General features: G+C 48.4%; 1 protein-coding gene across 1 annotated transcript; it reads left to right on the top strand.

Moving 5' to 3' along the window:
• Nucleotides 1-77: 77 nt before the first annotated feature.
• Nucleotides 78-27,504, top strand: XPNPEP2 (X-prolyl aminopeptidase 2). The gene is made up of 21 exons (XM_081793825.1): nt 78-365; nt 2,893-2,969; nt 5,517-5,627; nt 6,771-6,834; nt 7,705-7,809; nt 8,054-8,140; nt 9,057-9,203; nt 12,154-12,255; nt 12,926-13,007; nt 13,293-13,488; nt 14,092-14,181; nt 15,428-15,537; nt 16,300-16,377; nt 17,481-17,552; nt 19,818-19,878; nt 21,088-21,157; nt 21,674-21,778; nt 22,242-22,301; nt 22,796-22,872; nt 25,371-25,460; nt 26,066-27,504. Exons 1-21 carry the CDS (start codon nt 317-319, stop codon nt 26,258-26,260), a joined length of 2,028 nt encoding a protein of 675 aa, XP_081649951.1. The 5' UTR covers nt 78-316; the 3' UTR covers nt 26,261-27,504.

Below are 27,504 nucleotides of genomic sequence, written 5' to 3'. Positions count from 1 at the left end.
TGAGACCAGCTGCGGCTCCTCTGCCCAGAGATCTTTGGACTCTGCACGGGGCGGGCTTGGAGAGCTGAAGCTTCCCCACCCACCCGGATTCCCGACTCCGGTCTCCCGAGTCCAGTCCGAGTCCGGAGCCCTCAGATACAAAAGACCAGAGGGGGACTCACCATCCACCAGCTGGACGCCTCCTCCCCATCGCCAGCCCCCACCCCCTGGCTGCTCCTGTCCTCGGAAGGCCTGGAGGAAGAGGCCAGGGAAACAGCCCTGCCTTTTCCAGCCCCCCCATCCCTCCATCCACCCAGCACCGGCATCTGGAGACCCCATGGCCCAAGCTCACTGGGGCTGCTGCCCCTGGCTTGTCGTCCTCTGTGGTATGTGCATCCTGGTCCTTCCCTCCCATGCTGGGAGGGCAGATCCAGCTGGAGAGCAGCTCTGGCCTCTCCCCTCTGGGTTCAGAAAGGGTTGGAGTGAGGGCTGGGATGAGGTTATCTCTTTCTCTCTTGGTCCTCCTCGCTGTCATGAGAAAGAAGAACCCCAGAGCCAGTCTTCAGGGACCTAGAGAGTCAGGTCAAGTCTGGATTGACACCTTTCCATTTCCACCTGTTAAAGAAAAGATGATTCTGGCACTTGTTAAAAGAGTATGGGAGACTTCATTCAAAATTATTGCAATAGGGGAGGAAGATCAGGCTCAACTCTGAATACAGCAAAGATGGCTGAGGACTTAACAGCCAATGAACAGAGTGAGGGGGCAGTGGATGGAAAATTACTAAGAGGAGACATCAAGGGTAGGGGAGTTCTTGCTAAGCCAGCTTCATAGGATTCTTACTGAACGCAGGCCAGGGTGAACAGATATCAAGGGTGAAGGCTGAGGAATTTGATCAGATAGCAAAAGTGATCAGATATTCAATCTCTAAATTGACTTAGCAAGATTCTTATTGAGGACTGGGTGACACAGGCCCACCAAGGACCAGATGGACATGGAAAGCAAAAGTCAAATTCTAGTGAAGAAGAGGCTCTGAAGAGCATAACTAAAGTTTGGTCTTTGTCACTCCCATGGTGCCCTGTTTGTCCTCTTTGGTTACAACTAGATGCCCAGCTCAATGTCCTCCACACCCATTCCACCCCCAGCCTTAGGGAGGCCTCGTTGCCTTTGCTCTCTATCAGCAGGACCCCGCTCATTCAGTTGGCACCCACTTCCTGAGCACCTCCCCAATGTTAGGCCCTGTGTCAGGGAACACAAGCCTGACCTTGGGAGCCACAGCTTTGGCCTTAGAGAACAACAATCTGGGTGTTGAGACAGACATAGTCTGGCTGAGTCTTGCTTCTTATGTTAGCATCCTAGCATCACCATTTTGCCAAATATTCCCTACAGAAATGGGGGTTCATTTTCTTAGATCAACAATATGGGTTGCACCTTCCCCTTGAGTTTATGAGACCAACATAGCCATGCAGGACATTTATAGTGTTAGATGCCAGCCACGCTCCTATCTGTAACTCAAGCCGCTCAGAAGGTAAAAGTATAGTGTCTCCCTGCACCCAGGCCCTCATTACCCTCTGGAGAGATCCATCCTAAAAGTGGGGGCTGGAGGGAAGGACTATCAGAGGCCATTGGACTCTCAGGCCTAGACGACCCAGAGCCTGTGGGACTTAGCCCAATGTCTGGCATTGAGTAGGTACTTAGGAAATGTTTGCTCAGTCAATACTGGGTGACTCCTTGGGTCACACCAAATTTGGGACCCAAATTGGAAACTAAGTCTCCATATACTCTGTCCTTTCTGTGGCACCACCCTTCCTATGGTTTACTTTTTGTACTCAGATGACCCCAGTTCAAATCCCTGCTCTACCACTGACTCACTGTAGCAAAACTTGGGCAAGTTACCAAACCTATTTGGGCCTGAGCTTCATCATCTATAGAAAATAGACAGTAATATCCACCTCACAAGCTTATTGCAAGTATATAATGAGATACTATAAATTACTGAGCTTGGGATTTTCTCTCTCTCCCTCTGCCCTTCTCCCCCACTCAAGCACTCTCTCTCTCTCTTTCACTGAAAAAAAAAAAGATTCTTTCTCTCCCTCTCCGTCTCCCCCCTTCCCATCTCTCTCTCTCTTTCTCTCTCAAAAAAATGAGCCTGAAACGAGAGCCAGATATTTGGGTTGTAAGAAATGGTACAAATAGGCCTTGAATTTAAGTAAACTCAATATAGGGGCACCTGGGTAGCTCAGTCATTGAAACATCTGACTCTTGATACCAGCTCAGGTCATGATCTCGAAGTAGTACAATTGAGCCCCGAGTTAGGCTCTGGACTGAGCACAGACTCTGCTTGGTATTCTCTCTCTTCCTCTTTCTCTCTGCCCCTCCCCCTGCTCATGTGCACAAATGTGCGAGTGCTTTCACTCTCTCTCTCTCTCTCTCTCAAAATAAATAAACATTTAAAAAAGAATGCTAAGGAAACCCAATATATATATAACTAAATGTATAGAAGGGTAAAATGAAGGTGGGTTGATTATTTAACGAGATCCTCTAGAGAATTTCAAAGAAAATTTGATTACAAAATTTTAATTTACATACAACTTTTCTAGTTTGGTAAACCCTGAAAAGTCCCAATCAGATTAGAAGGGAAAAGTTGATTTAATGAGCACTAAACCCCATGCAAAAGTGGCAATCACTTGTCAATGAAACAGGTTTCTTTGATTATGACCCAGGGTGCATTCAATTCAGCCTAATTTCCTATGAAATGTGATTATTTTTATCCTAAGGTAGAGTTGGACAGCATTGCTTTTTCAAAGGATGGAGGCCCAGTGGGGACAGGGAGCAGGATTGGGGAAACATGTCCCTGTGCTCTCTAGGAGCTAACTGGTCTCCAAGTGACCCTGGATTTTTCTCCTGGTTTCTAGCTTTGGGTGCCTGGGGCCACCCAAAATCAGTGGACCTGACGGCAGAGGATGTGAGAAACTGTTTAATCAGCCCTCCGGTAAGGCCCCGCCTCAGCCCCGCCCCACAGCTCCCATCTTCTCCCCATCCCCCATTGGCTCAGTTGCTAGCCTTTGCCTCTACCCACCTTTCTCCTGACTTCCGGACTCTGGGGCCACAGTTTATGATTAATATCCCTCAGGTCGGGCAGCACATTCTCAGGTGTCTGACAGGCACACCCCATCCTTCCCTCCCATCCATTCCCACATCAAGTTATCTACTTCCGTCTGGGTTTGGGCAGCCCCACTAGAGGGAAGGAGGAGGGGCAGCAAGGAGGGTGAGGGGCTTTAGCTAGCCTTGGCTGACGCTGGGCAGAGGCAAGGAGGAGGATGGGAGGAAAGAAAACAAAAATTCTAAAGTTACAGTGCAAAGGGAGGCACAGAAGGGAGGAGGGATGAAGACAGAGCTAGAAAGGACAATGGAAGGGCGAGAGGGAGGCCTAGGGTGGGACTACAGGAGAAGGCATAGCATATTGGAGCTGAAAGGTCTCAGCTTCCTAGCTGGAGACCAGAAGATTCTTTCCACAAGAGTAGGGCAAAAGAGCTTCTTCGGGCAGGGGGAGGCACAGGCGAAAGCTGGTGGCCTGCCAACAGTTCACTAAGCATCAGGGCCAATGGGGTACATCTGCTTGCAATGTCAAGTTTATGAGACCACTGGGGAAGTCAGGTGGGTGGGAAAACCATGTTACTTTTATATTAAAACAGACATGGATATATCATTAAGTAGAAGGCAAACAAAACAAAAAACCCACACTTTTTATTTTATTTTTTAAGTTTATTTATTTCGAGAGTGAGAGAGAGAGAGCAAGCACACACCCATGCAGGGGAGGGACAAAGAGAGAGGGAGAGAGAGAGAATCCCAAGCAGGCTCTGCACTGTCAGCACAGAGCCCGATGCAGGGCTGGATCTCACAAACCTGGGCCGAAATCAAGAGTCAGCTGTTTAGTGGACTAAGCCACCCAGGCGCCCCTACCACACTATTTTATTTTTTTTTTTTTTTTTTTTTTTTTTTTTTTTTTTTCAATAGAAATTTATTTTATTTTTTTTTTTTTTCTATTTTTTTTTTTTTTATTTTTTTATTTTTTAATATATGAAATTTACTGTCAAATTGGTTTCCATACAACACCCAGTGCTCATCCCAAAAGGTGCCCTCCTCAATACCCATCACCCACCCTGCCCTCCCTCCCACCCTGCCCTCCCTCCCACCCCCCATCAACCCTCAGTTTGTTCTCAGTTTTTAACAGTCTCTAATGCTTTGGCTCTCTCCCACTCTAACCTCTTTTTTTTTTTTTTTTTTTTTTTCTTTTCCTTCCCCTCCCCCATGGGTTTCTGTTATGTTTCTCAGGATCCACATAAGAGTGAAACCATATGGTATCTGTCTTTCTCTGTATGGCTTATTTCACTTAGCATCACACTCTCCAGTTCCATCCATGTTGCTACAAAAGGCCATATTTCATTTTTTCTCATTGCCACGTAGTATTCCATTGTGTATATAAACCACAATTTCTTTATCCATTCATCAGTTGATGGACATTTAGGCTCTTTCCATAATTTGGCTATTGTTGAGAGTGCCGCTATAAACATTGGGGTACAGGTGCCCCTATGCATCAGTACTCCTGTATCCCTTGGATAAATTCCTAGCAGTGCTATTGCTGGGTCATAGGGTAGGTCTATTTTTAATTTTCTGAGGAACCTCCACACTGCTTTCCAGAGCGGCTGCACCAATTTGCATTCCCACCAACAGTGCAAGAGGGTTCCTGTTTCTCCACATCCTCTCCAGCATCTATAGTCTCCTGATTTCTTCATTTTGGCCACTCTGACTGGCGTGAGGTGGTATCTGAGTGCCTACCACACTATTTTAAAGATAAAACAGCTTTTAAAGAAATGGCTTAGAGGGGATCTTTCTGGACAATATCCCAAACTTCTGGGGGTACTCATTCACTCTCCTCTGCCATTTGGGACTAGTAGGTGGAAACTTGAAAAAGTCCCCAAGGTAGGGTTGCCTGGTGAAATACAGGATGCCCAGTTACATCTGAATTTCAAATAATGAATAATGTCTTAGTATAAGTATGCCCCAAATAGTGTGTGGGACATACTTATACTGAAACATTATACGTTTCTTATCTGAATTTCACATGTAACTGGATGGGCATCCTGTATTTTTATTTGCTAAATTTGCAATTCTGCTGCCAAGGTATCCAAAGAAAGACTGTCCTTCTAGCCTGGCCCAGTGCCAGGGCTCAGATCCCTGCACCCATGCCCCCATCTGAGACTTAGATCCCATTATTGTCACAAGGAGTTTCTCTCCAAGTTCTTCAACACCTACATCTCCTCTCAGCCCAGGCATCTTATTCTAGACTCACCCGTAATGTCAGCTGCCACCCCTTTCCTCTGCAGGCTGGTCCAGCCTGGCCACACCCAGTACCTGCCTAAGGCGGTGGGGGGGGGGGGGGCGCCTGGTGACTCCTCTGGATGCTGGGGCTCAAGCATAATTTTCTCTAAGCAATGTGTGTCTCTATGTGTCTTGGTGTCTTCCTGTCACATGTCAGTACCTTCCAGTTACTGTGGTCAATACCACAGCACAGCTCACAGCCCTCCGCCAGCAGATGCACATCCAGAATCTTTTTGCCTACATCATCCCTGAAACGGATGCCCACATGGTAAGGGACAGCTCATCCCCCACCCGTGCCCTCTGCTATCCTGGGTCAACCACCAATGAGAACAGGGTACAAGCGAGAGGCTGCTAAGGTTCAGAAGATGAAGGCAGAGAAAGGATTCAAAAGGCAAGGGAAGGAAGTACAAGGCTTGGACATGTGAGTTTTAGGGCAGCTGAGAGAGTCTATTCCTTTACATAGGAGAGAAGCCATCACCAAATCTCCTTGCCTCCAGGCAATGAGACTATAAACAAGTTCAGAATCAATTTTGATCAGTTCCTAGATGGCAGATACAGAATGAATGTCTAGGGCACTCCAGCCCTAGGAGGTTAGAGCGTGGGCTAGGAATCAGACCGGAAGAATTCTAAGTTCCCTTCCAGCCCAGCCTTTTCAATAACCTGATGGATGGAGCATTGGAATGATCCAGAGTCCCGGACTACTTGAGTTTGGGGTGTAGGCTGGGGGAGGGGAGCAGACAGGAAAGAAGATGGTCTGAACAAGAACTGCTTTTCCCAAAGCAGCACCCCTGCCAACCCATCCCACCCTTTCCCCACCACCGGCTCTGCCTCCATCCCATCCACCTTTTGAGCACTAGCCTGTTTGGAAGAGAAGGCATTTTCAGTGTTAATAAGATTGCTTGAACTGGTTTTCCCATCTTGGGTAAGTATCTCAACTTCTCTGAGCCTCAGTTTCCTCTTCTGAAAAATGGAAATAATGAGATCTGTCTCAAAGGATTATGATGACCAAAAGACAATTATGTTTAAAGCCCTCTGAAGAAGTTATTTATGGTGTACTCAGTGTACCATACTAGACAGGGGAGGGTGTGGCGACAGCTAGAGGGGAGAAACCAGAAAAACCAAAAGACACGATCCCAGACAGCACAGAATTTTCATTCTGACCAGGGAGACAAGAACAGGCCAGTTCTGGACTATGGGATTGAGATTCCAAGAGACACAGTTGTCCAAAGGAAGGGAAGATCTTGAGATCTGGGGGAGTGACAGAGGACTTCCCGGAAGAGGTGCCCAGTGTGCCTGGGCTTGTAGGACTTGTTGAATCTGACCAGACAGAAAGAACTGGGATGTGGTTGGGGGCGTTCCATGGGGTCTGACTCCATGAAGAAGGCTAACAATGGTGTTGTTGATTTCCTAGAGTGAGTACATCGGCACACGTGACAAGAGGCGTGCGTGGATGACAGGCTTCACAGGGTCCGCAGGTGACAGCCATTACCCTGCCCTTATTGCTTCTGTTGGTAGACCCAGAGGTAGTCACAGACGCTCTAATATGGCCAGTTCTCAGAAGCCAGGACCCCAAGACCTAATGTTCAGTGGTCCTGTCTCCCCTCTACCTTTCAGAAAAGGGTCGCCAGGGTATACATCTCATAACCCACCAGTCGCACTTCTCATGAGGCAGAAGGCAGGACAGCTGCCACTTCCACATCTAGCCACTAGGGGCCCGCTGATTCCCTTCATACATGGCTCACCTGGGGACAGTTTTACTTAATGGGTCCTTCTGGAACATCACCTCACATGGCCAAATGAGTCGCAAACAAAAAAGCACTTTATGGGATCCCAGTTTCTGAAGGGGCCCCCCACTCTGATCCTGGCCCCCTGAATGAAATCCACGCTTCCCTTGCTGATCCTTAAACATTCCTCCCCTAAGCTTCAAGCTTCCTTGCCTTACTCATCTTTGCCAAAGATACTGGGTTTGGCTTCTCTGCCTGTCCTCAGCTAAGCCCCTGGCTTAGTGTCCCTATCAGCCACTGAGTCTTGATACTAACTACCACACCATCTTTCCTGAGAGCACCTACATGCAGCATTGACTCTTTTGGAAGGCCAGAAGCAGACACCACTTGTCCCTCCTTAGGTGAGGCTCTCAACACAGAGCAGAGATGCCTGACCCAAGCTGGCTTCCCCTGATGCTCTCCTTAATGTCTCCTGCCTCACTTCCTTGTAATGGAGGAGGGAAGTTCTTTCCGGAGACCCCTTGTGACATTCTCGGAGCCAGTACCATATTGCCCATGCACTAACTAAGGCCACCATCCTCACCTTCACCCTCAACTCCAAATTTCTCTGTTCTGCCTCAGGAACTGCAGTGGTGACCATGGGGAAAGCAGGTCTCTGGACCGACAGTCGCTACTGGACCCAGGCTGAGCGGCAGATGGACTGCAACTGGGAACTACATAAAGAAGGTAAAAAGGTCACATGGATTTGTCCCCCAAGCTCTGAAATCTAGACTAGGTTCAAGAAAGTACAGGTAAGAGGATGCATGAAAGGCCTCTATGGGAAACTTGGGAAATCTGAAGCCATCCCTCACCTTTGAAGCTGACATCAAGGAGGACAGACCTGGCAGGATTGTCACAGACAGAAGCCTGACTGGAGAGCCTGAGACTGTCCCTGGAGGTGACTTTCCATTCTTTCCTGTCTTCCTCTTAGTTGATACAGCTTCCATAGTCATCTGGCTCCTCACTGAGGTTCCTGCTGGAAAGCGTGTGGGTTTCGACCCCTTTCTCTTCTCCATTGGTATGTTTTTCCCTCATTCCTGCATTTGTCCACAGCAACAAGGGTGACTCAGCCCCTCTGGGATGTAAAGACGCATACCTTCGTAGAAGGAGGAATAGGATGACTCTAAAGACAGAGTGTCTCAAGTTATAGTTGCAGAATATTTTGCAACAAAGATTTACTCATGGACTGTGTAATGTAAATATATTTAAAAGAATGAATGCAGATTTTTTTTTAAGTCATGAGTACAGAGACCCAACCTAGAAGATCCAGGGAGTCATTCAGATCTAACAGACATAATATATATCTAGCAGACAAATAGGCCAGGATGTTCTAGAACCCAGAACCATCCTCTGTGCTCTGGAGCTGTACCAATTATGGCACTAGAATCACTTGGGAGCACTCTTCTGAAAGGCAGCTTGGAAGGGTCAAAGAAGTTCAGTGAGCTTCTGCGCAAAGAAGCATATTCCCCTCCCCCCAGGATCATAGGTCCCTGAGCTCTGGGACCCCAGCCAGCTGGCCAAGGGTGGGGTCTTCACAAATATGTACCAAAAGGTTCCCCCTTCAGAACTGGCTTCTTTGCCAGCCTTTCCAATGGTGTGAGCATCACCATTCTTTGGACTGTGGCACTGAAGCTCAGTTACGATGGAAAGTACTGAGAAGAGGGCCCCATAGCCATTGGTGCTTAAAAAGATAAACCTAGCCAGTTGGCTGTGAGCAGGGTTGGGGTGGGCCCAGGGCAATTAGGCTTTGAAAGCAGAACAAGGAGGCTGAGAGGACATGCTCCAAGAGAACCAGACTGCTTGGACCTGCTCTGAGCAGCTGGGCTTCAGCAGTGGAGTGGGGGGCAGAGCAGATAAGGACTAACTGCCTGAGTCACAGTTTTCCCTGAGGTGCTAACAGGCAGGGGACAAGTGACTGCTTCCTGTCTCTGCAGGTTCCTGGGAGAGTTATAACATGGCCCTCATGAACTCTAACATAAAACTGGTGTCCATCACACCCAACCTTGTGGACCAGGCATGGGGGTCAGAGAAGCCTCTGGTTCCGAGCCAGCCCATTTATGTCCTGCAGGAGGCATTCACAGGTGATTCTCTAAGCCCCTTCTCCTTCCCAACTTGAAGCAACACAGGTCCCCACTGCTGCTCCTTTGGGTGAAAATTTTGTCCTAGGAATTACCAGAGCAATGGTTCTTGAACCTTTGTGTGCACCTGAATTGCCTGGGATGATTATTTAAAAAACAGATGTCATCTCAAAGAATCTGAATCAAAAGGTCCTCAGACCATATTTAGAAAACACTGGAATAAATAGTGTTAGGACTTGAAGACAGAGGGAGCAGGAAGGGGATTTGAAGACAGAACAGCAAGTGAGGAAACAAGGGAATCAGAGCAAGATGGGGAAAAAAAGAACCCCACCCCTTTGAAGAGAGAAAAAAACATGATATGAGTTGCTTGTGCGGTAGTGGAGACTGGTTTATATTGATTCATTCAAACCTTGACTTCTGGCCCTCCTGTAATAAGATGTCTGGGGTCAGGTGGGCCGGGCTAACAAAGGAAGTATGTAACTAAGTTCAGGGTCAATCCATGATACAACTTAAGGTTCAAGTTTTGGCCGGACCACAAAGGAAAGTTGACTGATCCCCCAAATCCTAACATCAATAGTTTTCATCTTGACCTCATTGATACCATCTAAATACATCATAAAAGAACAGCATGCTCTAGATTTTGTTAAGTAGCAACTAAAATCCTGACCATGACCAGGCTATTGATTATGAATCACTGTCTTGGACACCACCACCCCCTACCTCCCCAGGAATTCTGAACAAGCCAATGGACTTGGATTCCTAGCAATATTGGGCAATTTGAGAGGCCCCTTTCCACACACAGGTCCGTGCACATTTCTTGCTTGAAAAGGAGTCAAAAGAGCAGGAGGAAAATTTCAAAATAGCAAGGATGATGAAACAAGCTAAAACTGCCCAATTTTCTTTATCTGTTCTGGTATAATTTGCAGAATCATTCTGCATCTCACAAAAGCTTTTAAAGAAACTTGCTATCCAAGACTGTACCATCATAAATAATACTCATTCCATTCAGATAAAGAAGAGAGCAGTTATGTCTGGAAGGGGAGGGGATAAAAGGGGGAACCCTTCCAAGGGACTGAGGGAGAGTTCACATGGGTTTTAAAGTCACTTCCCACAAGTGACAGGATGCTGAGGCTTCGTAGGCTGCTCGTCTTCAAGGAAAAGCCATCCAGAGCCAGAACTGGGCCTGGCAGCCCAAGAACAGAGTTCTTGAGTCACTAAGCTTACAGAGACAAGAGAGACTTTCTCTCCAGCAACTGATAAGCTTTAAAGGGGACAAAGGAAAAGAACGGGAAAAGTTAATTATTCCAAGATACCTGTATGCATCAGACAATTTAAAGTTGCCTGCATTTGTTGTCACAAAAATGTATCACATTCATGAACCTGGACAAGATAATTCTAAGGGAAAGGAGCCAGAGTAGGCCCCATAGTGTATGGTTCCATTTGTATGAAATATCCAATATAGCCAAATCCATAGAGGCAGAAAGCTGATTAATGTTTTCCAGGAGCTGAGGGGAGAAGAGAATAGGGAATGACTGCCTAATGACTACAGGGTTTTCTTTCAGAATGATAAAAATGTTCTGGAATTAGTTCTGGAATTAGACAGTGGTGGTTGCATAATCTTATGAATGTTCTTAAAGCCACTGAATTGTGCACTTTAAAATGGTTAAAATGATACATTTTTTTGGTATGTGTATTTTACCACAATAAAATAAAACAATCATTAAAGAGTGTCATACCCAAAGCTTTGGTTCTTGTTGGATAGTTTTGCCTGTTTGCATAAAGTTTTTTTAAATGGCATTAAGTTGCTTATGTTAATCTCTGAGCCCAGCTAGGACCCTTAATGTTTATGACCTTCTGTCAGCAAAATATGAGCTGTGCCTCAGAACAGACCCTTCATGTGAATTACAGAGACTAGGGATAAAAGATGAAAACTAAAGTCTTAGAACCAGGACACAAGCATCCTAGAAAGGACAGCTCTGTGGCACAGAGTTTAAGGACAAGTCTGGGGACTGACAGTGTTAGCAAGATAGTCCAGTGTCCATATAGATTAGGAGGGTGGGCCATGTAGTCAAAAAGACCTGGGTTGAAATCTCTGCTCCACCCCTCCACCCCTTGCTACCTACGAAATCTTAGACAAGTCACTTTACCTCCCTGAAGACTCAACATCCTTATCTGTAAATGGGTCAGATAAGAATTAAAACAATGTTCAAGGACCCGTGTCTTATTAGGCACCAGGTTACTTCAGAGTAGAGGCTCGATCATGACCCAGCCTTGTCCCTTTGCCCTTCAGCCAAGGCTGCTCTCTTGATCTCTGTTCTGCATGCTTATTTATGGATCAGAAGGTTACACCAGACTTACTATACATCAAGACACCATTCTATGTGCATTACAAATATTAATTCATTTGATGCCCAAAATAACCCTATTGATGTCAATACTGCTATGATAATCCATCCTCATTTTACAAATATGCAAAATAAGACACAGAAGCGTTAAGTGATTTGTCCAAGATCACACAACTAGTAATGGCAGGGCCAGAACTTGAACCCAGTCAGCCCAGAGAGTCCATGTCCTTAATAATTACAGAAGTGAGAGTTTGTATGAAGACAGTGTTCTATTGCTTTTAAAGAAATGGGAAGGGGTGCCTGGGTGGCTTAGTTGGTTAAATATCTGACTTCACCTCAGGTCATGATCTCACGGTTCGTGAGTTTGAACCCCACATTGAACTCTCTGCTGTCAGTGCAGAGCCTGCTTTGGATCCTCTGTGTCCCTCTCCTTCTACCCCTCTGCTGCGCTGCCACGTGCTCCCTCTCTCTCAAAAATAAATAAATATTACAAAATTTTTTTAAAAAGAAAGAAACAGAAAGCGATTGCCCTGAGGGAGCCCTCTCAGGAACAGAGTGCCAAAGGGAAAGTATGTTGCTTATGCTTTCTTTGGCTCCTTTGCTTCAAGGGAACACCTGGCAGAAGAAAGTATCTGACATCCGCAGCCAGATGCAAAAGCATCCCAAGGCACCAACTGCTGTCCTTCTGTCAGCGCTTGATGAGACGGCCTGTGAGTGTGGACTCATGGACATGGGTGGGCGCCTCGGTCCCCCCAAACCCCAAGCCTCTTGGACCTGCAACCCAGAACTCCTCCCCCAGTCACCCTATCACCACGGGTTCTGAGAGCTCCATGGCCATGGTCTGTGGGAACTAAGAAGGCTAGGGGGCAGGAGATCATGTCTGCTTAATAAGAAAACCAGGAAGCCCAGAGCACGCTGTAGGCAGCCCACAGGCCATCAGAGGAAGGGGCTGAGCACAACAGCAAAGGCTGTCCCATGAAGGGAAAGGGGCCCAGCTAACACCTGCCATCAGCCTGGCCAGCAACCCAAAAGCATTCAGACTCCTAGCTTTCGCACCTGGTGGAGCCCTATTCTGTCCCAGTGTGGCATAGGGCTTCTGACCTGACCCTGGCTCTGGGCTTCAGATATTCTGGGAACCCACTGGAACTGTGCTGGTTGCTGGCGGGGCATCTTCATTTTTCTGGGAGAAGGGGGGGTCCATTGCTCTTATCAGCACCTCAAAGCCCCCCTCCCCACCAAACTGAGAAACTTTCAGAGGCAAATGTTCAGGCACATTGCCGGGACTCTTTGGGGCCCAAAGCAAATGGTGAGGCAAAGGTGTGCAAGTCCTTGCCTTGGGCAGACCAGCCTCAAAGAGACCCCATCAATTCTCTTCCCCAGGGCTCTTCAACCTTCGTGGCAGTGACATCCCTTATAACCCCTTCTTCTACTCCTACACACTGCTCACAGACTCCTCTATCAGGTATGGCTTTTCCTTGGCTTGCTCTCCAGGACTTCCTCCAACTCCCACCCCTTGCTGCTCTACCACTTACACGGCCCTGGTACACGGCCTTCCCAGGAACCTGCTGCCTGCCCCCACAGGATCCTCTAGGAAGCCTGCAGTGGGCTTTTCCTGACCCCTTGACCTCTGTTCCCACCTACTCCAAATATGGTTTGCTTGGTTCTTTGCTGGAGTTCCTCTGACCTCCAGGAAGTGAATCAACCTTAGAGACCCTCAGGACCCTCCTCATCTTCCGTCCCCACCTAGGTTATTTGTAAACAGGAGTTGCTTAAACTCTGAGACCCTGAAGTACCTCAACTCCAGCTGCACGGGCTCCATGTGTGTGCAAGTCGAAGATTACAGCCAAGTCCGTCACAACATCCAGGCCTACGCCTCAGGAAACGTGAGGATCTGGATCGGGACCAGCTATACTACATATGGGCTCTATGAAGTGATACCCACGGTAGGTTTGCCAGGCCCCAGCCTAGGCCAGGCATCGTGCCTGCCCCTGCTCCAGCCCTGATAAGTTTCAACCTAAAGTGGGGCCACAGCCCCTTGGCCATTCAGGCAGTTGGTCAATCCCCTTCTAGGCCTTTCCTAGGATGGAAAAAGAGGGAGCAGATGTCTGTCCACAGAGAGCTCAGAGGTTGTCAAGGAGACTAGAGAGGGAACAGCCTAGTAGACCAGAGCCTATGAAGTCACCAAACCTGAGACTGGGTCTTGGTTCTGCCCTGAACTGGCTGTGCAATGACCTTGGACAAGTGACTTAGCCAGTCCGAACCTCTGTTTCCTTACCTGTAAAATAAGAGTCCTGACCTCAGAGGACTTTATCTGAAGAGATTTAGAGGAGATGGTCCATGTAAAGCCCGGTGCCTGGCACACAGCAGGCACTCAATAAATGGTAGCTGTTATGACATGATACATGCAGGAAACTCACATTGCTAGATTAGCCCATTGACCACGTTGCTTGATTAGCCCAGGAAAGCTGGGCTTTCCTGCCAGTACTTTTCAAACCCCACTGTGCCCTGGAGATGGCCCCATACCTCTTCCTCTCTGCCCATGACAGGAGAAACTCATAGAAGACACCTACTCCCCAGTGATGGTGACCAAGGCGGTGAAAAATAGCAAGGAACAGGCCCTCCTCAGGGCCAGCCACGTAAGTCGCAGGAAGACTAGCCTTTTGGAAACTCCTGATTTGATGAATCAGAAAGGAGCCTGAAGAAGCTTAAGGAAACAGAGAAGTAGACACCAAACTCCTGGGCACCTACCTGGGCTTCATCCCCTCATGCCCGACCTGGTACAGTGGTTTAGGGCATGGGCCCTAGAGCTAGAGTGTCTGAATTCAAATCCCAACTCCTCTACCTACCTCCTAGCTGGGTGACTTTGGGCAAGTTGCTTCAGCTCTCTGGGCCTCAGTTACCTCATCTGTAAAATGAGTACCATAACAGTAGTCTACACTATAGGGTTGTTGTGAGGATTAAATAGATAAATATATATGCTATACAATATATAATATGTATAAAATATATAAGTAACTTATAATTAACATACTAATTATAATATACAAGTAATATAAAATATAATATATAATCATATATACATATGTGTACATATATACATTAATATGCATAGACTATGTGTATATATATGAATATAAATATATACTTATATAAATAAATATATGTAAATATAATATAGGAGTATATAAATACATAATTGTATACATATTATATGCATATATAAACATAATTAATAATTATGCAAATGTAATTATATTGAATAATTATATATATGTGTGTATATATATATGTGTCTATATATATATATATTGCTTTGATCACTGCCTGGCACATTCCAAGTGTTAAGTAAGTGTTAGCTGGCCTGATTTCCTCACCCCGGCAAGAGGATAGCTTGCTCTTTTGGATATTCCTGTTCAAATTAGAAGAAACGCCGCATTTTACAAAACTTTCTTATAGATCATTTTAAACGTATACAAAAGTAGAGAAAACAGCATAATGATCCCCACGCACCACCTCTCTGCTCCAGCCCTCTTCAGCTCCTGGCATTTGGTCTACAACTCCAGATTCATTGCCTACGCCCCCACCCTCCACTGCTGGCTGGTTTTAAAGCAAATCCCAGCTATCATACAGTGTCTCCTGTTAACACCCTAGTATCTCTAAAAGAAAACACTTAGGAAGTGTCGCTAAAAGATAAGAACTCTTTTTAAAACATAACCACACTGTAATCACATATAAACTTTAAGAATCCCTTAAGATCATCAAATAGTCAGTGAAACCCTCGAGTTTTCAAAGCTCAGCTCCCCAGCAGCCGCCTGATCCCCTTGATCCCAGAGCCCTGGCTGTGATCCTGCTGCAGCCCTCTCCTCTGCTTGCCCGCTGCAGGTGCGGGACGCCGTGGCTGTGATCCGCTACTTGGTGTGGCTGGAGAAGAACGTGCCCAAAGGCACGGTGGATGAGTTCTCCGGGGCAGAGCTGCTCAACAAGTTCCGAGGGTGAAGAACCACTGCTGATATTTTGACCATTTTTAAGGGTGGGGGTGGGGGCAGGGAGGGGCACCTGGTCTCCTTACTTCAGCGGGAAGACCCTCTTTGTATTTGCGGGACCTCTCTGGAACAAGGAGTAGCAGGTTTTGGAGGCGGGGGCCGGGGGGGGGGGGGTCGGGGAGCTGGGCAGGGCGGGTTGGATGACAGTGCCTGGAATCGCTGGAAGCGGGACACCTTGAAGGGCCACAACCCATCAGTGCCCCCTGGTGTCTGCTTCAGGCACAGACCCCGTTTCCCTGGGGGAGGCTGGCTCAGGACAGGTATGGCTCCTGGGCCGCTTGAAAGTATCAAGTTGGGGAGTGAAGTTCCCTGAGGGCACGCATGGCCCAGGCCATAAGCATACTGTAGGTTTGAGGTGCAGGATGCTGCTGTGGGGCTGGGGAAGCTTTCAGACACAAGAAACTAGGTTTCTTCACTCTCACTTTACCATAAACTCACTTTGGGACAATGGGCCTTGGTTTCCGCATCTGTAAAATGGGGGAGGAGGGGGGCAAATTGGTGTCTACAACCCCTCCTTCTCTGACCTTGAATGCTCTATAACTGACAGACTGGAGTCTGGGAAGATGGCACCAGGAGGTGGGGCTGGGAGAGCCAAATGGAGTCTGGCTGAGGTAGAGGCAGCCATAACCTTCATTTGCCCTGATTAGATATGCTGGGTCCAGCCTAGACCCTGAGCCCATCCACTGACCATTCCTGCCATGTACTTTCCAGAAAGGAACAGTTCTCCTCTGGACCCAGTTTCGAAACCATCTCTGCTAGTGGCCTGAATGCTGCCTTGGCCCACTACAGGTACAGGAGAAGGAATTTTCTAGGGCCCTGTAGGGACGGGATCCTGGGGTATATGCAGGGGCTGGGGGTGTGAAGGAAGGAATGCTGGGGCCCAGGCCCACATTTAAGGTTTGAGACCCTTTAGCACTGTAGAGGCTACGATGGGCAGTGGAGCTCAGTCAGGGATTGGGAGTCTTCTTGGAATTAAAAGGCCTGAGCAGTTTTCCCCACAAAAGGCTGAGACTTTGTGAACACACAGGGCTGAGGGATCTGGAAAGGAGGCGGGGCTGCTGCTGGATGTTTTTCCTTGGCTTCCTGCGAGTTGTTTATATTAGCTAATTCTTAAAGCTCTCGAGTACATGAGGAGAAAGCCCTGTTCACCCAGCCTGAACCAACTAAGGAGGGCCCAGAGGTGGGCTAACCAGATGTTTGGCTCCATAGAAAACAAACACCTGCAGGCCAGCCTGATAGAATTTGGGGGCCCAAACCCACCAGAATGCCTCAGCCTGGCATGGGCACAGCAGGAAGAGATCAGATGTCCTCCATGGGCCAGCCTGGCCTCTCCCAGAATTCCCTCCCCCAAAGTCTCCCAAGCCCACAGCTGCCTTGGCCCAGCCCCTTCTCCCCTCTAGAGAGTAGCAGGGTAGGAATTCCTTGGCCCTACCAACTCTTGCTCTCTAGCCCCACCCTCGAGGACTCTCCCTTCATATTCCCTGGCTTCTCAGCGGTCACAGAAAGAAAGAGAGCACTAGACTGAGCATCTGGGTCCAGGCCGAGCTCCTCCCCAGCTTTACTGCACAGCCTCCTGCAAGCCTCTTGGCTTCTGTGGGCCTGTTTCTCCCTTATGTAGAAGGAGACGACTGCACTGGTTTGCTCTCTGAGGCTCTCCAGGCTCCTGCATTCTGGGTTCCTTCTTCTCTCTCTTCCCAGGGACCAAGGCCTTGCTTGGTGAGGTATAGGACAAGCAGGTGTGTACTGAGTACATTAGCAGCATCACCTGAGTACTCTTCCAGGGCCCTTTGGGAAATAAGGGGTGAGGGGGTTCCTCTGCTTCCACTCGGGACCTCCACCCTGCCCAGTGTAGGGTTAGGCTATTCCCTTCTCAGTGGCTCTCCCCTTCCTAGTCCGACCAAGGAGCTGCACCGCAAGCTATCCTCAGATGAGATGTACCTGCTGGATTCTGGGGGGCAATACTGGTATGTACTCCCCACCCTGCCCTGCCCGAATATCTCAACACAGACATCCTGGGCTGCCTGAGAGCTGGCCGAAGCTTTCCCTTCCTGGGTGTGGATCCTTTGTATGAAAAAAGAGAGCCCTGGATTGAATGACCCTGAGCATTGTTCCCATGTTCATACTTGGGGATCCTTGCACGATGGGAAACACAGAAGCCAAGTCATTGGGGCTGCCCGTGCAGCACCTCTGGGAGAATCAGAAACATCTCTCCTTGCTCAAGTGAAGTGGTTTTTTTTTTTAATTTTTTTAATCTTTATTTATTTTTGAGAGAGAGAGATGGAGTGCAAGCGGGGGAAGAACAGAGAGAGAGGGAGACACAGAATCCAAAGCAGGCTCCAGGCTCTGAGCTGTCAGCACAGAGCCTGACGCAGGGCTTGAACTCATGAACCGTGAGATCATGACCTGAGCCGAAGTTGGATGCTCAACTGACTGAGCCACCCAGGCGCCCCAAGTGAAGTGTTTTTTAAGCCTGCATATTATTACACAGTCTGAACAGCCATGCTTAGCAGCCCTGCCTGGCTGCACAAACACTGTACTCACATTCTCACCTACTCACGCACACACCAGCAGCATGCATCCTCCCTCAGCCCCTTCTCCCCACCCTGCACAGATGCAGCGACCATGTCAGGTTGGGGGTGGTGGCCAGATCAGGCCTCCGCAAGCAGCAGGTGAGGAGAGAAGCACCCTCAGAGGGTGCCCAGAGCACAGCTGAAACAGGGCACACCTATCAGCATGGGTATGTCTGTGAATAGATATGTGTGAGTGACCATGTGTAGGGTTATGTAGGAGGGCACTCTCCCCCCCCCCACCCCTGCCGCCTCTAAGACTCCACAATCTGTGCATCCACCTGTGTGCTCTCATTGAAATTAGTATATAACCACGGAGTGACTGGTACCCCTTTAGATGTGTTACCTTTGTACAGTACACAATCTGAACACACAGACATGTCACCCATGCAGAATAGGCTAACTAACCCCAGTTTTTCCTAATTTGTGACCAATCATTCACACAGGAGTTGAGATGAGATGAGTCAGTAGATTTTTCCCTTCTTATCTAGGAAGCAAGTGGATTGTAGAAAAGCTTGGGCAGGGTTGGCGGGGGGCCAGGGGTGGGCAGGAAGGGGTATGCTGAACTGATGGAAGAGCGAGGAGTAGTTTCAGTTTCCCATTCTCTATCCTGTGGCAATGGTGCATGTGCCAGTGACAAAGGCTCTTCGCTTGCTTTTAGTGCAGCTCTGGGAGCTAACCCGAGAGCTCAGCCTAGCAGGCTTCGCTCATCACATTGTGCTCATCATAGTCTGGCGTTGTGCTACTGTGTACTTGAAATGGCCAATGTGCAAAGAGGAAGTGAATTTGACGGGCGTTGCTGGATTGGGGCATGCTCAGAGAGGGTGAGGCCGGGGAACTGGTCACCTCACTTCCTCTTCTCCTCTTCTGAAGAAGTCTGCCACGCCCTGTGACCTGCTCCCAAGGAGGAATCCCCAGGGCCCTGGGATTCTCTCCCCTCCCCCTTCCTAGTGGTGACCACAGGGACCATCTGGGGGAACAGCTGCTGCTGTGGTTGGGAGTCAGACTTTTTGGCTTCTGGCTTCAGTTTCCTGGGACTCTGAGCAAACCCTTGTGTGAGATCCATATTTACAAGGAGAGATCTGTGTAGAGAGTCAATGCTTGTTCGAGGCCTGGCTTCACTGAGGCTCAGAAAGGGGGATGCCTCATGGCCTCAATTGCCTCATCTGGGAAATGAGGATAATGAAGCCCCCTCTGCTACCCTTCCCAGGGAGCTGCAAAAGTGTTCTAGAAATGGTAAATAACTATGTGAATGTGTAAGAGTATGATGATCTCTCTGAACCTCGGTTTCTCCACCTGTAAAAATGGGACAGTCCCCTTCCTCCTGCCTCCCCGAAAGCCTGGTAGAAAATTTGCTTGTAAAGCTAGGCTGACCCAAGAAACTCAGATTTGTAAAATAGCCAAAATAGGTGGGATGGGGGTGGAGTATGTATGTATGTGGGAGATCAGAAATGTCAGACAACATAGTGATTTTGAACTTCATAGCTTTCAGAGTCCCTTTATGCACAGAAGCTGAAGATGAGAAATTGACAATGGCATCTATGTTCTTCCTTTACCCCTAACCCACCTCACCACCACCCCACTCTTACCACTCAAACCCCAATGGGAAACACACGGGAAGCACATGGCCAAGCTGTGTATGCTGACTGTCCTTCTCCACAGGGATGGAACCACAGACATCACCAGAACGGTCCACTGGGGCACCCCCTCTGCTTTTCAAAAGGTAAGAATTGGACCCAGAATACCCCTACCCACCTTTACCCAACGGACACCCAAGCAATCACTCCAGCAAGAACCCTCCATTTTACGGAGGCTAAAGCTGAGGCCCAGAGAGGTTAAGTAGTTTGCCCAAGGTCACACAACAAGTTAGTACCAGAAAACCCAGTGCTCCTGGCTACTTCCCCAGAGATATTTCAGGCCACCAACAGGGCCTCAGCTGAAGCTTATCATCATCCCATTTCAGTGACTCAGTGAACAAATATTTATTCAGTGCTGTCTGTGTGCCTAGCCCCATGCTCCGTAGAAAAGAGGAAAAAAACATTCCAGGCAGAGAGAAATTGCACGAGAAGTCTCAGAGGCGGAGGTGGAAAGGAGCTGAAGGTTTTCAGAAAGCAGTGAGGGCTGGCCCACATGGAGAAGAGGCTCTATGTACACGGAGGGGAGGGTGCTCTAGGTGGCGAGGGAACAGGGGGCCACATTCATGCTTTCAGCAAGTCGACCGTGGCTTGAACGTGGTGCTGGAAATACAGAACAAACAAGAGCTGGCCAGGCCTCAAACAGCTCAAGTTTAGTGGGTTGAGTCCAATGCCCCGGGCTGTCGTGCGCAAGATGACAAACCTGTGTGCTTGCGTGCCCACGTGCGTGTGCACGTGTGTGATGAGAGGACTTACCACATTGCCACAAGGAGTGAACAGGAGAAGAGGTTGCTGTCAGCCCACCTCCCTCCCTTTATCCGCAAGGTAAACATCCCAACCGAGCAAGGCTGACCTGCCAGATTATGAGGCCCCAACCCAAACCTGAGGCCTGAAGGAAACTCAGGGATGATCATAATAGTAATAAGGGCGCTGATCTGTATTTGAACATTTACTGTTTGAAGCACCTCATGTGCATAAGTGGGCCTACTCTTCCTAACAGCCTTACGAGCTGGTACTATGATCATTCCATTACAAATGAGGAAATTGAGGGACAGTGTGGTGAAAGTAGCTTGCCCAAGGTCTCAGAGTTTGTGAGTGGCTACGTCAGGACTCTAGCCCAGGGGGTTTGCCTCCCAACCCCGTACTGTCAGGCCTCAGCCCACCGCCATCTATAAGCGTCCCTGTGGACCAGTTAAAGAGAACCACATGGACCAAGCTCCAGCTTTCAACAGGTCCCCCTCGGAAACTCCCAGGATCCTCCCCTTACTCACCACGTTACCTCTCCCTCTCCCCATCAGGAGGCATACACCCGTGTGTTGATCGGAAATATCGATCTGTCCAGACTCGTCTTTCCTGCTAATACATCAGGTGGGTTTTGGAAACCAGGCTGGACCCAGAGCCTCAGGCCCTGATTTCTCTGGACCCAGACTGCCACCCTAGAAGGCTAGTGTGGCAGGGATTATATCACCATCCCATCCATTGTATAGATGAAAAAAATCCAGCCCAGAGAGTGAAAGCAGGTTGCCCAAGGTCACACAGAAGATTACTGGGAGAGCCAAGCCTTGAACCCAGGCCTCCTGACTCCTAATCTAATACTGCAGCTCAGTGGGGTAGGGGAGGCTACTGTGGGCTGTAGCAGTCATGGGAGGACTCCTAGAGGAAGTGGGTGTCTTGATGGATGGGGAGAATTTATAGTAGAGTCATCAGTCTAGGTAACGTAGGTACAATGTAGGATGTGCTGTAAACAATGCATGCTAACCTGCCTCTCAGGAGCCACTCTCCACAGGTACCATCTTGGTAGTTGACTCTGGGACAAGAGAGCAGGAAGGGGCCAAGCAGACAGTTAGGGTCCAGCTGACTGACTGGGGGCTATCTCTCTTCCAGGGCGAATGATGGAGGTGTTTGCCCGCAGAGCCTTATGGGATGTTGGGCTCAATTATGGTCACGGGACAGGCCATGGCATTGGCAACTTCCTTTGTGTGCATGAGTGTAAGTGTCTCTTCGGCACTTCCCTGGGCTCCCCCCCCCCCCACTTCTTGTGAAGGAGATAGAACATAGGTATGTTCTATGGAACATGAAATGTTCTATGGAAATGACCGAGACCCACAGAGATGCAGTGACCCACCCAGGGTTAACCAGCTGGTGGGAGGTGATGCTCCACAGGGTAAGTGAGAAATCTTGACACCTGGCCATTCCTGCTGCCTGCTTGGCATCTGAGAGGGCCTCAGAGAGAGGAGTGGCAGGTCAAGGCCTAGCGGCTGGCTGGCATAGATGCCAAAGTAATAAAAAACAGAGCCAATGTGGTCTCTGTGCCAGCCCCAGGTAGACAAAGATGTGGTGGACAAGTGCTGCTGGAGAAAACCCAGTTTCCCCAGTTGGTCCCCAGAGCCTGTTAGTTTCTGAGCTGGAGAGTATGAGAGGGTTGATGCTCTGCCTACATCTCCTTTTCCAGGGCCAGTGGGATTCCAGTACAACAACCTCCCCATGGCTAAGGGCATGTTCACCTCCATCGGTATGGCTCTCAAGCTCTTCCACCCCCTCCCCCGCCCAAGACTAGCCCAGGACTATAGTTGAGGGAGTGCCAGCCTTCAGGGAGCATGCCAGGCACAGACCCACTGGGATCCACCACTCCCAGCGCCAAGTGGATTGTCATACCCCAATCCTAAATCCCTTCAGCTCATACCCTCATTTTGCCCTTGGGAGTCAGTTCCTGACTGTACATCCAAACACTGGAGACTCAATCAAAGGTGGGGAAACAGGACAGTAGCACACAAGGAGATGGGGGTGCCTCCAGGATCCAAGTGAGCTCTTAAGTCTTCTCTGCTTGGCTACAAGGCCTGGCAGGTTGCCTCTGCGTGGTCAGTGAGCATCTACCCAGTGGCGGGTCTGCCTGAGCCAAGAGACAGCCAGACAGCTGGGCACTCCAGCCACTCCTCAATTTGGACAGGAAACACAGGCTTGGGTCCTCCTCCTGCTTAATACCACAAGCATCTCTGTGTCTCCTAGAACCTGGTTACTATCAGGATGGAGAATTCGGGATCCGTCTTGAAGATGTGGCCCTTGTGGTAGAAGCAAAGACCAAGGTAAAATGCTGCTGAAGCAGCCTAGAGCTGTGAACGGCACAGCAGTGACTTTGGGCTGCATGGGGTATAAGGAAGGTCAAAGGAGAAGGGCATTAAATAGGCAGGCATGAATTCATTTGAAGTTTTCCTGGGCTCTAGAAAAATTCCATAACTCAGAGTTTCTCAAACCTGTTTGCACAATAGAATATCCGCATCATCAGAAGAGCTTTTTGTTTTTAATGCCAGTGCCCAGGTCCCACTCTAGACCAAATGAATCTGTGTCCCTGCCCTAAATCATTGGTCCTCAATGCACATAATAATGGCCAGGGGAGTTTGTTCGACATGAAGATTCCCTATAATAGCAGCCAACAGGATAAAATTCTTATGTATAAACTTAAAAAGACTTATATGGAGAAAATCTCTACTGAGGGACATAAAAAAGATTTAAGTAAATGGTGCTCTCTGGAAAGGAGCCTCAGTATTATGGAGATGTCATTTCTCCCTAAATTAATCTATAAATTCATGACAACCACAATTCCAATGCTAACTGGATGCTTTTGTGACTTCACGAAATGATAGTAAAATTTGTAAAAATAAACGTGCAAAAATAGCTAAGTAGAGAGGAAAATTCTGAGAAAGGAGAGCAATAAAGGAAACTAGGCTTTTCAGATATTAGCACAGACTCTGAAGCTACTGTAACTAAAACAGTATGGCACTAAAGATGAGAGAGACAGATGTAACAATGAAACAGAATAGTCAGTCCAGAAATATGTCCTCTAATTTCTACAAACAAAGTGAGAATTTAATTTATAATAAAGCTGGCATTTCAAAACAATAAAGACCAGAGACATTTTATAAATGGGCAGGGGGGACAAATGGCTAATTTGGGGGTTTATTAAAGTGAAGAACCTTACTCTTACACCTAAATAAAATTCTGAATTGATCTCAAGATTTAAAGGTAAAAACCATAAAAGATCTGGAAGAAAATCTATATAAATTCATTTATAATCCCAGGGTGAAAGTGGGCCTTTCTATGCAAGACCTGGAAGCCGTGAAGGAAATTGATCAATTAAATTTAAAACTGTCTGTATGGAAACAAGACCATAAACAAAGTCAAAAGATGTATGACAAACAAAGCACGTATAGCAAAGAAAGGATGCATTTCCTTCTTTCACCATGAGCTTTTTACAAACCAGTAAGACAAAAATAGGGAAAACAGGGGGGAAAAAAAAGCAAAGGACATGAAGAGGCAACTCACTAAGATCAACACAAATGCTCCATAAATGTGAAAAGATGCTCATCTTTATTCTTAAAGAAATACAAATCAAAACAACAATAGAATACCATGTTCCACCTGTGTGATTGGCCAAAGTGAGAGATTTTGGTGATACCCAGTACTGTTGAACGTATGAGGAAACGGGCCCTCTCACACTGCTGGAGGAAATACAAACTGATACAATCTTTCTGGAGAACAGCTTCACAATATCTATCAAAACATCTATTTGAAATGCCTATCCCTTTTGTCTCAGCAATACCTCTGCCAAATATGTATCTTCTGGATATAGTCCCAAAAGGTCACCAAACTGTTTTATACATTGATGCTGATTGTAGTACTTGTACTATGGTCATAGTGAAAAAGAAGTGGAAACAGATTAAATATCCATCACTGATTACATAAATCATCATCTGCATACTATGGACCCTTACGCAGCCCTCAAAAGAGACTGAGGTAGATATCTTTGTGCTAATATGCAGTGCTCTCCTATGTTCCCTTTTAAGAGGGTGGTGAGCAGGTGCAGAAAAGCAGGTGGGATCCATTTTGTGTGGATTAAAATACATACATACACACATACACACATATAAACCTACGTACTGTATATGTCTTAAATGTTTTCAGGAAGGAAACCAGGCAGGGAGGAGACTTTCAATTTTTATTGTGTATTCTTTTGTAGTTTGAACTTTCTAAGCACAAGCAAGCAAAGGATCTCTGGGAAATGGGAATTATAGACTCTTTATTCTTCTTTATATTTATCTCTATAGGTAGGTCCATTGATAGATACAAAGAGACGTAGGTAGATAGAAATATATAGAGATATAGATTACATGGATAGATATAAAAACCTAATAACTTATCTTAAAATTACTTAAATGTAGTTTCCCAACCCTGTGCTAGAGATTCTCACTCCAGTGGTCTGGGGAGGTGGGGGTGGACCCTGGAATCTACATATTTAACAAGCCCCCTCAGTGCTATAGATGCACACACTTTGAGAAATACAGACCTAAGTCTAAATTTTAGGAATCCAGATGGAAGGACCAAAGGCGAGGTGTTAAGTGATAGACTGGGGTTTGGGGAGGGTCAAGGAGACTGTAGGATGTTCAGGCCTATCTTGAATCTCAAGCTTGACAAGTGTCAGTTCCCTGTGCCCATGGCTTGAGTGAAGCATTCCCTCCCTCCCTTCAGCCTACCACCTTCTCCTCACTCATTCTCCTGCTTTCCCACCTTCCCTGTGGCATCCCAGTACCCCGGGTCCTACCTGACCTTTGAAGTGGTATCCTTGGTGCCCTATGACCGGAACCTCATTGATGTCAGCCTGCTGTCTCCTGAGCAGGTAAGTGATCCTCAGCACTTTGATCTTTCAGCCCATGAACCACTGACTGATTTCTTCCCAACCCTGGGCCTCTCTTGCCTCTTCTCCCTCTACCCCAAGACCCTCTGCCACTTCCCCTCACCTGGGAGGGTCCACGCTGTTGGCATTTATAAGCACATCCTGAGGCATCCATCCCCTACTCACCAGAGACCCCAAAGCTTCTAGAACTCTTTGGTCAGACCAACCTACCCAACCCCCAGTAGTGAACTCCTGGGGAGTCTCTGCCACCTCAAGTCCTAGCATAAGCCTCAGTCCCTTCTTCTGTAAAATGGGGATAATTATGCTTGCCTTACTTTCATTCCTGAGCCACTCCCATCTGCCACCCACCCCATGAAAGTCACTATGACACTAAACAGCCACTGTGGTGAACTGCCTCTAAAAAGGCCCAGAAAATGCCTGTGGCCTGAGGATGGCTAGGGACCTGTGGGGTACATAAGGGCTGAGGTGGGCAGCTGCAGTACCACAGCAGGGGGCTGGATGGCACCGAGGTCTCACCTTTTGGTGAAAAGGTCTCACCTTTTGGCAGCCTGGCCTGGGGAGGTCCTAACCCCTCCTTCCCTTTGCAGCTCCAGTACCTGAACCACTATTACCAGACCATCCGAGAGAAGGTGGGCCCGGAGCTCCAGCAGCGGCAGCTGCTGGAGGAGTTCGAGTGGCTGCAGCAGCACACGGAGCCCCTGTCAGCAAAGGCCCCACACACTGCCCCCTTGGCCTCTCTGTTGGCAGTCTCCTCTCTGGCCATCCTCGGCTGCAGAGTCTAGAGGCTCAGACTCCCTGGCCAACCCTCTAGCTCAGCTCCCCTCACCCTGCACCACCCACACCCCAAGAGCCCTTGCCAGCCCCTTGCCTGAAAACCACTGCCCTCAGCCTCCTTCTCCAGGACGAAGTTCCACAGACACAGAGCTTCTTGGCCCCGGGCAGGCCCCGTCTGGGCTTGTGTACCTCACCCTGGGTTCCCAACCCTAGCCCTGGGATAAGAGAGCCAGCTAGTCCCTTTCCTCCTGTAAGCCCAGTAGGCCTAACCTATCTACAACTTGGCAGAGCCTCTTATCACTGCCTCCCCCCCCCCCCAGCAAAAGACCACTATAAGGCAGTACCCTAACCCCCGGGGGGTCCATGGCCCTGGGAGAGCCCTACCCTATTGCCACCCTTTGGATATAGCCAGAGTTGTTCCCGCCCTCACTGGCTCCTGACTTGCTGGTCTTTCCACACCCTTGAAGCTGCCTCTGACCACTCCAACCTATCCCTGGCCCACCAGTGCCCTCTTGGCGGCAGTGCACAGGCTGAAGGAACCAGGGGGGCCTCCAGGTTCCCTGCTGTGCCTGTAGATAGAGAGTAAAAGAAGGTGGCTGAGTGTTCTGGTTACACACTGCAACCAGGAAAGCTAGCCAGAAAAGGGGCACGTACACCAGCCTGCCCCACATGCGAGCCCATCACTTCTAAACTCTGGGTGGGTTCCGTGCCATTTGACAGGATAGGGAGTTAAGCCATAAGACTTTGGCCACCGGGTAGGAGGGCATGTGGGGAACATTCTGGAATATGACCTTACTCAAAGTTGGGAACAACCTGAGCAGCAGTGCTCAGTCACTATCCCAGACTTCCCAGCACATGGGTAGCCCTTTTCACTTTCCAAAATCCAGCCACGGTGACAATGCTGTTAAATCCCCCAGCATCCTTGGATGGTCTTTAACCTGTGTGGGCTGGTTTAACATGTGTGAGTCTGGTTTCCCCATTTTACAGATAGGAAAACTGAGCTCCAGACAGGTGGGACCTCTCCAAGGGCACACATTGTTTGGCTAGGACATGGTGGGGCCAGAATGCAGTGACAGTCCAGCTGTTTTGCCCCCTGGCACCGTGGAAAATCCCTGAACATACCTCCAAGTTCCCTGAGCCCGCTGTTGGGGGCAGGGCAGAAGGGAGGGAGGCAGAGTTTTCTTTGGTCAGCCCTGCCGTTAGCCACCTGGGCTCACATCCTGCTTGATGCTTAAAACAGCATGGCAACGAA

This window comes from Panthera onca, chromosome X, assembly GCF_046562875.1.
Source record: "Panthera onca isolate mPanOnc1 chromosome X, mPanOnc1 haplotype 2, whole genome shotgun sequence".
NCBI classification, from domain to species: Eukaryota; Metazoa; Chordata; class Mammalia; order Carnivora; family Felidae; genus Panthera; species Panthera onca.
Note: the sequence above shows the minus strand (reverse complement) of the source record. Positions and strands in the feature narration are given on the sequence as shown.